General features: G+C 42.2%; 1 protein-coding gene across 2 annotated transcripts in view; it reads right to left on the reverse strand.

The window, feature by feature from the left end:
- carmil1 (capping protein regulator and myosin 1 linker 1) overlaps positions 1-15,441 on the reverse strand; it is a 35,877-nt gene extending 20,436 nt beyond the window's left edge. Inside the window, exons 1-9 of one of the 2 annotated variants that reach the window (XM_031793589.1) lie at positions 15,330-15,441; positions 14,970-15,192; positions 11,342-11,439; positions 7,893-7,943; positions 1,872-1,931; positions 1,655-1,776; positions 608-705; positions 434-504; positions 97-170 (exon numbers count right to left, since the gene is read on the reverse strand). In XM_031793589.1, coding sequence (XP_031649449.1) covers positions 97-170; positions 434-504; positions 608-705; positions 1,655-1,776; positions 1,872-1,931; positions 7,893-7,943; positions 11,342-11,439; positions 14,970-15,009 — 614 coding nt within the window. In that variant the 5' untranslated portion in view covers positions 15,010-15,192; positions 15,330-15,441. Of the gene's footprint in view, positions 1-96; positions 171-433; positions 505-607; positions 706-1,654; positions 1,777-1,871; positions 1,932-7,892; positions 7,944-11,341; positions 11,440-14,969 lie in introns of both variants that reach the window. The other variant, XM_020505481.2, reaches the window with a different exon arrangement.
- Between the last annotated feature and the right edge of the window lie 755 nt (positions 15,442-16,196).

The following is a 16,196-nucleotide window of genomic DNA, read 5'->3' on the forward strand; positions in this document are numbered from 1 at the left end:
TAGCATTGGCTTATCAAAAACAGAAGGGTATAAAGACACGATTGTTCACACAATTTGGAAATATGGCAACTGTGAAAAAAGGAAAAGTGAAGGTACCTGTTCTCAAGATGTACGAAATCCTGCAGGTTCAGTTCTCTGGTGTCCTGGGTTTGATAGATTGTGTCCACATCCTGTTGGGAAAGATGAAGAACCCAAGGTTGGAATGATTCAAACAATGGCAAAAGTAGAGCTGATATAACTAAAGTAACCGGCATGATGTAAATCCGGGTCAACATATTTCAAGAAAGACCATGTTAGGCATCTGAGCTAAAGATTCCGGTCTACATGAAAGGAAATTCAAGCTACTGTAGCTCTATGAACGACCCCTGCTACACTATAATCAATTTAGCAATATTAATTGAAATGGAAGGAGACTACATTTGTTTATACTAACCCACTGCACCTCCTCTCTGAACGGCAGACCCAGCTGGTCACAGAGACACCAGTACATATGGGAGAAACCACCTACGAGAGAATGAGAGAGATGATGTCAACTATGTTATCGATGGGATTTCTGTTCTGTGTTTTTTTGTTGTTGTGTGTAATATGTTCTTTATTGTAACGTCACCACATGGGCCTAGGTCTGTGGTGGCCTGGTCCTCCCAGAGAGACTGTAGGGCGGCCGTCCTCTCAGGAGGCATCAGGGTCAACTTCTTCATCGCCTTCCTTTCACAGTGCAGGGGACACACCACAAACTGTCACTTTACCAGGTCATCTTCGGCCACTATCGTGTCAGCCCAGAGGACAAAGCACACGCTGTCACTTTATCATGTCGGACATGAGCAAAGTGAGAGGGAGTGACCGACTGAACAAGTGAATGAGTACACAAGTAAGTGAATGAGTACACAAGTAAGTGAATGAGTACACAAGTGAGTGAACGAGTCAGTCACTAATACATGTACGTGGATGAGTGAACGATTAAAGAACAATAAAAGTACTGGTAACTAATACTGTTCCATACACATTTTGCGTAACCGAGGCATTCAAATCGAGGCTGCAACGAAAACTAAATGACTGTAGCGACCGTGTTGGAATCAAAATCCGGGGCATGGGTTACATTGTGACGCAACTCATTGTGTACCGTACAACCTCTTTCCACCAGGGGTAGCGCTTCTCACGCCGATTAAAAAACAAGAAATGATCGATGGTGAGAGTAAAGTTAATTACTCGGGAGTTCATCAATAGTTCATTCAATCAATAGTTAAATTTCTCGCGTCATCATTGCGAGCCATCGGGACTCTTAAAAGCCGTGACAGCAGCAGTTTACTTGTGAAGACAACTTTAGCGCCCCCCCTAAAACTCCTATTCAAATTCGGCACAAACCTTCAAAGAGGGATGCAGTAATGACACATTATATAAACTCTTTATAGTGTTTAATTTACATTTTAGAGGTGATAAGTTGGACAAATCGTGTGAAAAAGCTGTTTCCCCACACGACATATCTCCCCCTTTCACTATCACTCAGTAGCTTTCGTTTCCCCCTCCGCCATTTTTAAAATACCTGGAAATATTACATTTTATGGGGGCTAAAATAAGGTCAAGTGTACAGAACACTGCAATGTATGGAAGTTCGCTAGCTACCATTAACAAAGAGAGAGGGACAGAGGGGACCTACACTGGGGACAGGCCTGGATAGATCCTGTGTAGACAGGTCCCAATGTGGGCCACCACCTCATCCACGTCCTCCACAGAGCAAAGCTTCAGGGACAGCTGACCTCGGTCATACTCCAACAACAACTGTAGGGGGCGCAACACAGTGACAACTGACACGTTCTGTAACATGTTTGGCTTGAACAGAGGTTGTTTCATGTTTAAAGCCAGGACTATCTTACCTGAGTGGGCTTGTTACTAGTGATACCTTGTATATCCAGGTAATTGAAGGTCTGTTCAATCTGAAACGACACACAAAAAAATATCTGCACGATACCAGAAATAGAAAAGGTATTGAATCCTAAAACGGTGGACATCTTCTAATACAAATCTGAACGTGTTGGAAAACATACTGATAAAAAAAATTTTTTAAAAGAGACACTCATGGACACTGTCTTTCACAGCTATAACACAAAATCCCAAACAAGCCCTGCAATAGATGGACAAACCCCCAAAAATAACCCAACACAAAAACACATACACAGCTGGCAGGATGACAAGGGAGAGAGGGTAAGGAGGTCAAACTAATCCAGAGCTGCTATCAACCCGACGCCAAAGGTCCCAGGGTTAAAGAGAAAACCTCCCCCTCCAGCTGTTGAATCCCTCCATTGTCTTCGCTCGGCACCCAGAACTCCACGGGCGACATTTACTCCCAGGAAAAACTGAGCCTCTGTCTTACACAGACCAGAGTGTATAATAATCTAAAAACACTTTCTTACATTGACTACAGTATACAGGAACAATAATGGTAACACTTTAGCCTGAAGGAATGCTTTATGATTAAGTGTTTCACTTGAAATAAGCATGTAGCTTAGTGTTAGAAAAATCACCTCAGCGTTTTACCTTTCCAGAGGTTACGAGTGTAACACTAAAATCCGGCAGAAAGAGGAAATAACATTGTTTTAGGGCTCTGAAAATACTGTAACTTCTCTTTAAGTGCATGGGGTTTTAATGACAAGCAATTGAAGAAGTACACTGCCTTCAGAAAGCATTCACACACCCCTTTCATTTTCCACATTTTTTGTTGTGTTACAGCCTGAATTTAAAATATATTACATTTCGATTTGTCATCTCTGGCCAACACAGCTCATAATGTCAAAGGGGAATTGTTAGGGCAAGCCTACATAAGTTCAGGAGTAGACATTTGCATAAGAAGTTGCATGGACTCACTGCGTGTTTAACATGATTTTTGTACGACTGCCTCATCTCTGTACCCCACACGTATAAGGTCCATCAGTCGAGCAGTGAATTTCAAACACAGATTCAACCACAAAGACCAGGGAGTTTTTCCAATGTCTCGCAAAGAAGGGCACCTATTGGTAGATGGGGAAACATTTTAAAAAGCAGGCATTGAATATCCCTTTAAGCATGGTCAGGGATTTCACCATGAGGCCAATGATGACTTTAAAACAGTTAGAGTTGAATGGCTCAACAACACTGTCAATTGTAGTTACTCCACAATACTAAACTAATTGATTGAGTAAAAAGAAAAAATGCCTGTACAAAATAAAAAGATTCCAAAACATGCATCCTGTTTGCAAAAAGGCAGTAAAGTAAGACTGCAAAAAATGTGGCAAAGAAATGTACTTTATGTCCTGAATAGAAAGCGTTATGTTTGGGGCAAATCCAACACATCTCCGAGTACCACTTTTCAGGCAGTATTTTCAAGAATGGTGATGGCTGCATCATGTTATGAGTATGTTTGTCATCGCCAAGAACTAGGGAGTTCATGATAAAAATAAACCGAAGAGCTAAGCACAGGCAAAATTCAATTGAAAAATCTGGTTCAGTCTGTTTTCCAAAAAACACTGGGAGACAAATTCACCTTTCAACAGGACAATAACCTAAAACACAGTTCTGCTTACCAAGATATCATTGAATGTTCCTGAGTGGACTAGTTACAGTTTTGACTTAAAATCAGCTTGAAAATCTATGGCAAGAATTGAAAATGGCTGTCTAGCAATGATCAACAACCAACTTGATAGAGCTTGAATAATTTTTTAAAGAATAATGTGCAAATACTGCACAATCCTGGTATGCATAGCTATTAGACATTTACCTGTAATCACTGCCAAAGGTGATTCTAACATGTATTGACTCAGGGGGTTGAATATATATATATATATATATATATATATATATATATAACACACACACATAAATAAATAATGGGAAAATCAAAAGAAATCAGCCAAGACCTCAGAAAACTTTTTTTAGACATCCACAAGTCTGGTTCATCCTTGGGAGCAATTTCCAAACGCCTGAAGGTACCATGTCCGTCTGTACAAACAATAGTACAAAGTATAAACACCATGGGACCACGCAGCTGTCATACCGCTCAGGAAGGAGACGCGTTCTGTCTCCTAGAGATGAATGTACTTTGATACGAAAAGTGCAAATCAACCCCAGAACAACAAAGGACCTTGTGAAGATGCTGGAGGAAACGGGTACAAAAGTATCTATATCCACAGTAAAATGAGTCCTACATAACCTGAAAGGCCGCTCAGAAAGGAAGAAGCCACTGATCCAAAACCACCATAAAAAAAGCCAGACTACGGTTTGCAACTGCACATGGGGACAAAGATCGTACTTTTTGGAGAAATGTCATTTGGGCTGATGAAACAAAAATAGAACTGTTTGGCCATAATGACCACCGTTATGTTTGGAGGAAAAAGGGGGAGGCTTGCAAGCCGAAAAACACCATCCCAACCGTGAAGCACGGGGTGGCACCATCATGTTGTTTGGGTGCTATGCTGCAGGTGAGACTGGTGCACTTCACAAAATAGATGGCATCATGAGGAGGAAAACTGTGGATATATTGAAGCAATATCTGAAGACATCAGTTAAAGCTTGGTCACAAATGGGTCTTCCAAATGCCCAATGACCCTAAGCATACTTCCAAAGTTATGGCAAAATGGCTTAAGGACAACAAAGTCAAGGTATTGGAATGGCCATCACAAAGCCCTGACCTCAATCCTATAGAAAATGTGTAGGCAGAACTGAAAAAGCATGTGTGAGCAAGGAGGCCTACAAACCTGACTCAGTTACACCAGCTCTTTCAGGAGGAATGGGCCAAAATTCACCCAACTTATTGTGGGAAGCTTGTGGAAGGCTACCCAAAACATTTGACCAAATACTAATTGAGTGTATGTAAACTTCTGTCCCACTGGGAATGTGATGAAAGAAATAACAGCTGACATAAATCATTCTCTCCACTATTATTCTGACATTTCGCATTCTAAAAATCAAGTGGTGATCCTAACTGACCCAAGACAGGGAATTTTTACTCAGATTAAATGTCAGGAATTGTGGAAAAACTTAGTTTAAATATATGTGGCTAAGATGTATGTAAACTTCCAACTTCAACTGTACACATACACCAACATTTTGGGGTCACTTAAAAATGTCCTTGTTTTTAAAAGAAAGCACATTTTTTGTCCATTAAAATATCAAAACAAACTGTTTTTCTGATCAATTTGATGTTATTTAAAAAATTGGCAAACAAAAGAGGTTTTCTTTTCAAAAGAAATCGTTCAAAAGTTATATATAAATAAATATACTGTATATATATATATATTTTTTTTTTTTTAACTAGGCAAGTCAGTTAAGAACAAATTATTATTTACAATGGCAGCCTACCCTGGCCAAACCTGGACGACGCTGGGCCAATTGTGTGCCACCCTATGGGACTCCCAATCATGGCCGGATGTGATACAGCCTGGATTCGAATCAGGGACTGTAGTGACACCTCTTGCACTGAGATGCAGTGCCTTAGACCACTGCGCCACTCGAGAGCCCTATTAGTGTTTTATTTTTCCTAAATGTTTTTACAAATGTTCAAATTTTTCTTCCACTTTGACATTTTGTGTAGATCGTTGACAAAACAATGACAACAACAAAATGCGGGAAAAAGTCAAGGGGTGTGAATACTTTCTGAAGTCACTATACATGTAAATCACCCCATTCATAAAATGTGCAGTCCAAAGACTGCAGTGAAATAGTTGCAGTTACTGGTATTCATTTACCAGTACATTACAACCCGGAAACAAGTGAGCAGGTACCATGACATTTGATATTTCTACCCACAATGCAGCTGTGAACACACAGCCTGAAGGAAAGAAAAACAGTCAATACTTTCTGAAAACCCTAAACCTTGAGAGTGAGAGAGTCAAAAAAGTAAAACAGAAATAGGAGAGCGAAAGATCTGCTGTGACTTGCTCCTTGGGCCAGCCACTCTACCGGAAAGAATTCCAGAAGAGGTCCTCATAAACAAGCTGGGGCATGCCCAGAGATTCACTAACCAAACATTCCCAAGGAGGACCATCTGGAATGACTGGGGGCAGTAGGAAGACAGTCAGCCTAATTAAGTTTCCTCAATACATCCAGACAGAAGTCATCCCACTCACTCAAACTTCTACTTTCTATGTGTTGTAATGGAGTGAATTCCCTGTACGTCATCATTACATTATTAGACCGCACATAAAAAGGGATTAACAGTGACTGCAGTGATTTCAACTTCACAATAACTTAATTGTCCTTTAGTAATATGAGTATTAACAAATGTAGCAACATGCAGTACACTGGTAAACTAATCTCATTCCAAAATCCCCCCTCTTCTGGGAAGGCTTTCCACTAGATGTTGGAACATTGCTGGGTGGACTTGCTTCCGTTCAGCCACAAGAGCATTTGTGAGGTGTGGTATTGATGTTGGGCGAATAGGCCTGGCTCGCAGTTGACTTTCCAATTAATCCCAAAGGTGTTTGATGGGGTTGAGGTCAGGGTTCTGTGCAGGGCAGTCAAGTTCTTCCACACCGATCTCAACAAACCATTTCTGTATGGACCTTGCTTTGTGCACAGGGGCATTGTCATGCTGAAACAGGAAAGGCCCTTCCCCAAACTTTTGCCACAAAGTTGGAAGCACAGAATAATCTAGAATGTCATTGTATGCTGTAGAATTTATTATACATTTTTCTTACTTTTCTCCCCAATTTCGTGGTATCCAAGTGGTAGTTACGGTCTTGTCTCATTGCTGCAACTCCTCTACGGACTCAGGAGAGGCGAAGGTCGAGAGCCATCACAACCCAACCAAGCCGCACTGCTTCTTGACACAATACCCACTTAACCCGGAAGCCAGCCGCACCAATGTGTCGGAGGAAACACTCTGCACCTGGTGACCGTGCCAGCATGCACTGCGCCCTGCCCGCCACAGGAGTTGATAGTGAGTGATGGGACAAGGACATCCCTGCCGACCAAACCCTCCCCTAACCCGGACGACGCTGGGCCAATTGTGTGCCGCCCCATGGGTTTCTAGTTACGGCCAGTTGCAACAGAGCTTGGACTCGAACCCAGAATCTCTAGTGGCACAGCTAGCACTGCCTTAGACCACTGAGCCACTCGGGAGGCCCCACTGTGTAGAGCTAAGATTTCCCTTCACTTGAATTAAGGGGCCTAGCCCGAACCATAAAAAACAGCCGCAAACAACTATTCCTTTTTCAGCAAAGTCTACAGTTGGCTCTATACATTGAGGCACGTAGATTTCGCCTTGCATCCGCCAAACCCAGATTCAGCCGATGCTTGGCATTGCGCATGGTGATTTTAGGCTTGTTTGCGGCTGCTCAGCCATGGAAACCCATTTCATGAAGCTCCCAAATAAACAGTTATTGTGCTGACGTTGCTTCCAGAGGCAGTTTGGAACTTGGTAGCGAGTGTTGCAACTAAGGATAGACCATTTTTAAGGTCGACGCACTTCAGCACTCGGCGGTCACGTCCTGTGAGCTTGTGTGGCCTGCCACTTCGCGGCTTAGCCATGGTTGCACCTAGACGTTTCCACCTCACAATAACAGCACTTACAGTTGACCGGGGCAGCTCTAGCAGGGCAGACATTTGACAAACTGACTTGTTGGAAAGGTGACATCCTACGACAGTGCCACGTTGAAAGTCACTGAGCTCTTCAGTGAGGCCATTCTACTGCCAATGTTTGTCTATGGAGATTGCATGGCTGTGTGCTCGATTTTATACACCTGTCAGCAACGGGTGTTGCTGAAATAGCCTAATCCACTAGTTTGAAAGGTTTTCCACATACTTTTGTATATGTAGTACATTTGATTCATAGGAAGATCAAGATACACACTAGCACACACAAACATGTACACACACAAACACACACAGTGTCTCATGTGTGTGTACTCACTCTCACTTCTTACCTTGGTGGGGACTCTCGCAGTAAGCAGAAAGCCCCGATGGGATGCCAAAGCCTGTAGAGGAGAGTGACAGATCAGAGACAGTACAGTTGTTGACTTCCGTTATATGTATACTGAACAAAAATATAAATCCAATAACAAACTTTTTCAAAGATTTTACTGAGTTACAGTTCATAGAAGGAAAGCAGTCAATTGAAATAAATGCATTAGGGTCTAATCTATGAATTTCACATGACTGGGCAAGGGCGCAGCCATGCATGGGGGAGCCAGGCCCAGCCAATCAGAATTTGTTTTTCCCCACAAAAGGGCTTTATTACAGACAGAAATAGTCCTCTGCACCCCTCAGATGATCCCGCAGGTAAAGAAGCCGGATGTGGAGGTCCTGGGCTGCCGTTGATACACGTGGTCTGCGGTTGTTAGGCCGTTTGCATGTACTGCCAAATTCTCAAAAACAACGATGGAGGCAGTTTATGGTAGGTTGTGGCATCAGCTCTGTTGGACATTCCTGCAGTCAGCATGCCAGTTGCACACTCCCTTCAAACTTGAGTAAATTGTGGCATTGTGTTGTGAGATAAAATGTGGCCTTTTATTGTCCTCAGCACAAGGTGCACCTGTGTAATGATCATGCTGTTCAATCAACTTCTTGATATGCCACACCTGTCAGGTTGATGCATAATCTTGGCAAAGGAGAAATGCTCACTAACAGGGATGTAAACAAATTTGTGCAGAACACTTGAGAAATTTGTGCATATGGAACATTTCTGGGATCTTTTATTTCAGGTCATGAAATATGGGACCAACACTTTACATGTTGCGTTTATATTTTTGTTCAGTGTAGGTTTGTTTGGGCCCAAATCAAACTTGACAAAGTTACTAATCCGTTCCACCAGCGGTTTGCAGCTGTTATTGGTATGGAAGGAACATGAATATGATCCCGAGTGGCGCAGCGGTCTAAGGCAAGGCACTGCATCTCAGTGCAAGACGCGTCACTACAGTCCCTGGTTCGAATCCAGGCTGTATCACATCCGGCCGTGACTGGGAGTCCCATAGGGCGGCGCACAATTGGCCCAGCGTCGTCCAGGTTTGGCCAGGGTAAGCAGTCATTGTAAATAAGCATTTGTTCTTAACTGACTTGCTTCGTTAAATAAAATATATATAACATGTGGAGCAATGGTTTAGAGGTTTGCAGTGAAATTGTGTTATGAACATTGTTTAACGTCTTTGCTTTCATTTATGTGTTTTAAACCTTTCTATTCTCAAAGACACAGGTGCAAACACAATTGTAATTGCACAGTAGTAGCTAATTAATTTATATGTAAAAAGAGACATGTAAAAGTACCATGGTGAGTACAGATGAATACACAGTGATAGCTGGAAGGAGAAAGAGAGAAAACGGACTGTGGATCAGATAGCTGTGGTATGTGTTTTTTTTTTGGAGTGAGGTCACTCTTCAAGGCCAAATATGAGCGTCAACCAATGGCTAACAACCAATGGCTGGGTGTGAGACAGGAGACCCCACCCCTCTCTGCTCTGGACAATCTGTTCCTGCATTTGATAGCATCTCAGGTGTAAAGAGGGGAAGGGGTATTTTATGTTCACACACACACAATAGTTCCTACAGGTAAAGCCCACTTATCCATTGTGTCTTATGGATAAAGACTGCTTAACCAAATTTTGACTACAGAGTTTGGTCGATTAATACAGACGGATTACATCGCTACTCAAGCAAGGCCTAGGAATGTGCCAATGTGGTGGGCTGTATTTATCAGTGTCTGATGCTCTCAGTCAGTGCCCTGTGGGAAAGTGTTCTGTCAAGTCAAGAAAGGAGACAATGGAGAGAGTGAACATAAATACCACCAAATTGTGTAACTTTACAAAGACAATAGGGGCCCCAGAGCCCACAGCGTGTCCAACAGGGCCCCAGAGAACACAGCGTGTCCAACAGGGCCCCAGAGCCCACAGCGTGTCCAACAGGGCCCCAGAGCCCACAGCGTGTCCAACAGGGGCCCAGAACCCACAGCGTGTCCAACAGGGGCCCAGAACCCACAGCGTGTCCAACAGGGGCCCAGAACCCACAGCGTGTCCAATAGGGGCCCAGAACCCACAGTGTGTCCAATAGGGGCCCAGAACCCACAGTGTGTCCATTTCATGCAGAACTCTAAGGAAGGACAACTTTCCTGAAAATGACATGCTTTCAAATGTGATGTGGAAAAATGTGTACCATTTCATGAGTTAAGGACAGGTATTTAAAGTAACGGGTCAATTAGATCTTCATTAAATTATGTGTCAACAATTATCTTTTTATGAACTAGGATATCCATACTGTAGGTAATTCAGAGTATCTTCCTAAGCTAGTCAGCTGCACACACACACACACACACACACACATAGGGGGTTTAGAGACATGCAGTTACATGAAACAAGATCGGCCCATATCAAATAGTAGGCCTACTCCTACACCACCTTATCCATTGTTCTTCCTCTTACACAATAATACACCGAGACTGAGTGCTCAAATGTCTTTTGAAAGTTGGGTCTGATGCTTTTCATGTCTTTGCTGGCCCAGGGCTTAGAGGAAAGTGTAAAGGATGATGAAGTTGCCGAGTATGAGGTAAGACTGAATAGCCTCTGTATACAGGGCTGTGTTAATTCGGCCATGCCATGGAAAACGGTTTACAACAGAAAATTAAAAAGAGTGTTTCTTATGCAAGTGTCCTTGGGTATCTTGAAAGGCACACAGCAAAATATTTTATTATTATTATTGGACAAGTCCAGTTAGTCCCTCCCCGTTTCAGTCTGTTTTCTTCCATTCAATGCCTAATAAACACAGCTCAGGGCTCAGGGCTCAGGGCTCAGGGTTAAAGAAGAAGCAACACCGTATAAAGAAGTTAGTTTGGAAAATGTCTCTGGTCTTCCTTGATCCTCCAAAAATAGATTAGATTGGAGGCAACTGATATTCCAATTGAAACCCAATAAGTTTTGGCTACCTTTTGAAGGGGATCTGAGGCTGCTAACAAAATTAAGACAGTTGCGGAGGGTCACATTTTAAATGTTACAATATAACATTCAACAATCAAGATCTATTACTCTGCATACAAAGCAACAAGAATATTACTCGGCAGACAACAAATTGTTTCAGGAAGTCAATACATTTCAGTCTGTCAAGTAGGCAGAAAGTGGTGAGGCTGTGTTTCAAACTTTCTATTGTCAACCCAGTCGACTGCAGGCTTCCTGTTATGAGAATGAGGCACAGAAACAAGGTTTTGCTGAGAAGCATGTGAACCTTGAGAGAATGAGGAAAATGACAAACACTGGGGTGCTCGGAATGACAAGTTGATTTTCTCCTAAATAAAAGGGTTGTGTTGTGTCTGCACATTTAAGACTACATTTAGGGAACTGCACAATGAGAAACCAATTATATGAGTGCCAAGAAAGCAATCCTGATATCTTACCAGGACTCGGTTCTCCAGTTTATCACCTTTGACCTCCAGTTGCACCCTCTTCTTCAGGGTGAGCTTGATCTTCCCTCCCACGGCATCTCTTACACTCTCTAGGAGGAACAATTGGGAAGATTAGCACTGATACGAGTATGCTATCGTTTCATCTAGTGCATGTGCAGGGCTTAGATTATTGGAGGCCTTTACAATTCAAAACATAACCCATGTATGCCTGGCCTGGGACATAATGAAAAACAGAATAAGAACATTTGCTGAAATTCTATTTTGATAGGAAAACAACCCAACTTGGGATACAGTTGTTGCATCAAGTGTGGACCTAATGTCAGCTTTGTAACCACCACACTCAGAATCCTCATAAGTAGTCAAAATACCACACATTCCATAGGCAGTGGGTTTCCCCCTGGCCATATGGCAGTGTCAGGGTGGTTTGTAATTCAACATCGGTGCACTTTTTCTCCCATCTAGTAGCAGTCAGTGTAATATTATTGCTTAATTTCATGTCAAACACAGTTTTTGTCAGCTTCCAGACTCTTACAGTTTTCATGACATGTCAAATTTCTATTAAGAGGGAGGCCGGTCTGTTTGGGTGAGTCACTTCTAATTTGTGTAGTCTTGTTTTTCATGGAATCCTGGCAAAGTGGGGCGAACTCTTGAGATCAATCTGGATCTCTCCACTCTCTGGACAACTGAGATCAAAACATTTACAGCGGGAGTTTTCCAAATGTGTCCCAGACTGCTTTGAACAACATGTATTTATGTATCCACAGTTCTCCGAAATAATGATTTCTGAAACTGCAACAAACTGTTTATCGTTTTTGTGGTGGTTCCATACATTTATCAGTGTACATTCTCAAAACAAAAATGCTACATTTTGAAAGAAAATGAACATGTCTGTTTAAGCTCGTTGTACTGCATGTCCTGGGTATTACATAATATGACAATGGTCCATCCACACACTGGTCTATCCTAGAGGCCCATTGAGTTGGTGCATTCAAGACAACTGGGAACTCTCAAATCATGACGTCAGTGATCTTCAGCTCGGAAAGTCAGGGCTCAAGAAAGAGGCCCGAGTTAGAATTCCGAATTGGATGACCGTTCAAAACTATTTTTCCCCAGTCAGAGCTAGTTTTTTCCCAGTTGTCATTAACACACAGAAGTTAGAAATTTCTAAGTTCCGAGTTGGTTTGAACACAGCATTGGTTGTCATCCCATTAGTTGTCATCACACTCTGAAGGAATTCAGCAAGACACGCTTCCAGTTCTTCTCCCAAACTTTGTGTACAGAAGTATGTGGGTATAGAGTACGAGTCATTATACCCATAAACCCTAGCGGTCAAACACAGAAATGGTTTCAACGGTGATTCCACCATTCGTTTTTCCTATAGGGGATTTTGTTTTGTGTAGACTTACCCTGGTGTGATGTTTTGATAACCTTCTAAATTTCTCTACAAGGTGACTTATCATTTGGAAAGTATTCAGACGCCTTCCTTTTCCCCACATTTTGTTACATTACATTATTCTAAAATGGATTAAATAAAAAAAGTCCTCAATCGACACAATACCCCCTAATGACAAAGTAAAAAACTATTTTTTAATACATTTTGGCAAATTGTCCACCTGTGGTAAATTCAACAGATTGGACTTAATTTGAAAAGGAACACATCTGTCTACAGTATATGCTGTGAGGTCCCACAGTGCATGTCAGAGCAAGAGCCAAGCCATGAGGTTGAAGGGATTGTTTATAGAGCTCAGAGACAAGGTACCCAAACATTTCTGCATCATTGAAGGTCCCCAAGAACACAGTGGCCTCCATCATGCTTAAATGGAAGACGTTTGGAACCACCAAGACTCTTCCTGGAGCTGGCTGCCCAGCCAAAACTGAGCAATCGTGGGAGAAGGGCCTTGGTGAGGGAAGTGACCAAGAACCCAATGTTCACTCTGACAGAGCTCCAGCACTCCACCAATCCGGTGTTTATGGTAGAGTGGCCAGACGGAAGCCACTCTTCAGTAAAAGGCACGACAGCCCGCTTGGAGTTTGCAAAAAGGCACCTAAAGATTCTCTGGTCTGATGAAACCAAGATTGAACTCTTTGGCCTGAATGCCAAGCGTCATGTCTGGAGGAAACCAGGCACCATCCCTACGGTGAAGCAGGGTGGTGGCAGCATCATGTTGTGGGGAGGTTTTTCAGTGGCAGGGACTGGGACACTAGTCGGGATTGAGGGAAAGATGAACGGAGCAAAGTACAGATGATGAAAACCTGCTCCAGAGTGCTCAGGACCTCAGACTGGGGCGAAGGTTCACCTTCCAACAAGACAAGGACCCTAGGCACATAGCAAAGACAATACAGTACAACGCAGGAGTGGCTTTGGGACAAGTCTCTGAATGTCCTTGAGTGGCCCAGCCAGAGCCCTGACTTCAACCCGATCGAACATCTCTAGAGACCTGAAAATAGCTGTGCAGCGACACTCCCAATCCAGCCTAACAGAGCTTGAAAAGATTTGCAGAGAAGAAAGGGAGAAACTCTCCAAATACAGGTGTGCCAAGCTTGTAGTGTCATACCCAAGAAGACTCAAGGCTGTAATCGCACTCTGTTCAAAACTTTGACATCGGCAAACTGTTCGCCCACATGACGCCACACATGTGGTCTGCGGTTGTGAGGCCGGTTGGATGTACTGCCAAATGCTCTAAAACGACGTTGGAGGCAGCTTATGGTAGAGAATTGAACAATAAATGCTCTGGCAAGAGCTCTGGTGGACATTCCTGCAGTCAATATGCCAATTGCACACTTCCTCAAAACTTGAGACATCGGTGTTGTGTGACAAAACTGCACATTTTGAGTGGCCTTTTATTGTCCCCAGCACGAGGTGCACCTGTGTAATGACCATACTGTTTAATCAGCTTCTTGATATATCACACTTTTGAGGTGGATAGATTATCCTGGCAAAGGAGAAATGCTCACTAACAGGGACGAAAACAAATCTGTGCACAATATTTGAGAGAAATAAGCTTTGTGAATATGGAATATTTCTGGGAACTTTTATTTTCAGCTCATGAAACATGGAACCAACAATTTACATGTTGCGTTTATATTTTTGTTCAGTGTAGTAATTAGTTACATTTATTTGAATGGACAATTCTATTAACTATATTTTAAATGAACACAATACCTGTTAGCAAAGGTGTCAGTTAGAGAAGATCTGCGGGAGCTTGCAGCTATTTGTAGTTTTGCATGTCTACTTTGATGCTAATTAGCATTTTCGAATCAGAGTAAATCAAGCTGAATATATTGATAAAAGTCACCTTGCCTGAGAGAGATTTACATGGTTATGAAAATGTCACACCAGGGTAAGCCTACACAGCCCTTATTTTAAGTGCTTCTAAAATCCCCTGTGGGAAAAATTCATAGTGGATAAACGATTGGAACCATTTCCCTGTTTGACCGCTAGGTTTTATGGGTATTATGACACCTCTACTGTGGGGCTCTATCATGTGCACCTCAAATTTGAGAAACAGTTGACACGCGTTTTTCCAATAGTCATTAATCAATTTGAAATGAACAATTCCAATGCAAAAGTAGTCATTTTAGCCTAAATAAATAACATTACTGTTAAAACGTTTCTTACCCAGCAACTCGTTAGGAAAATCCGTATTTTCTTCAGTCATGTTTAAGAATTAGGAGAGTTGTGTAGAGTTAAAAAGGCACAACAACAAAGACTAAAGACATGGATTAAAATGTAATCCAGCGACGAGTAACCTAGTCCACGTTCTACTTTCTCCATTCATCCTCGAGTGCGTCAGAGCAATGTACCTTTATCGACGCATCTCAACAGTCTTGGAGCTCAAGCTCTGAAATGAACGAATAAACCATTTTTAAATGCTAAAACTAGCCCACTTTGCGAGTCTGTTGCAGAAAAAAAAGACACCGTTTTTAAATGCCAAGGACTAGCCTGCTCTGCGAGTCTGTTGCAGAAAGAAGCACATACCTTCAGTCAACTCGTCAATGATCACTCTCTCCCTCAAAAAAAGGTAGGCTACTCAACGAAGTCAAGTAAGAAACATGTGACACCTGGTGGCATTATACAACATCTGTGTTACTGTGCAGGTAAAGGACCACTCAAGAGTAGGCAACCACAAGTACAGTTAAGTTGTTACAGTAGGTTAATTAATACAACAGCGGATTACTACTTCCACAACTTCCATTAATGTTGTATTACGTTTAGTTATTACGTCGGTAATAATGTTCAAAACACAATATAGGACACCCTGTCATATGCAGCCGACATTTAAATACAACTTCGAAGTTGTAAGCTATAGTTGCAGGCTATACACAATGTTTGCCTCTTGGAGTGCTTTTGAGCCAAAACGGGTCCAAAATGGACAGAAATTGAATAGAAAGTGTATGGAATACATTGAATAGAAAGTGACACACCTTCCCACACCCATGAGCAAAAGCATATTGTTACCTATGGATTTGTTTGTTTTTATTAGATAAAATATTATAAAATATTATATATAACCGTACAACAAACATTCAAGCGACATTTTTACATAAACAATTAGTAACTACACTACCATAGTCCTTGGGGGATTCCATGCCACCGTAGCCGGAAAATATGTTTGAAATCTCAGATTGTTCTGGCAATTCTCACATAGAAACTTAATTTGGAGGAAGGAAGTTTGACATGCTTTTTACATTTGTATCACAATTTCTTAAAATGAAAATCATGATGAACGCTGACCCTCAACACAGGGGCCTCTCAGGGCTGCATGCTTAGTCCCCTCCTGTACTCCTTGTTCACCCACGACTGTGTGGCCGCGCACGACTCCAACACCATCATTAAGTTTGCTGA

The sequence above is a fragment of the Oncorhynchus kisutch genome, linkage group LG17, assembly GCF_002021735.2.
Source record: "Oncorhynchus kisutch isolate 150728-3 linkage group LG17, Okis_V2, whole genome shotgun sequence".
Lineage (NCBI taxonomy): Eukaryota > Metazoa > Chordata > Actinopteri > Salmoniformes > Salmonidae > Oncorhynchus > Oncorhynchus kisutch.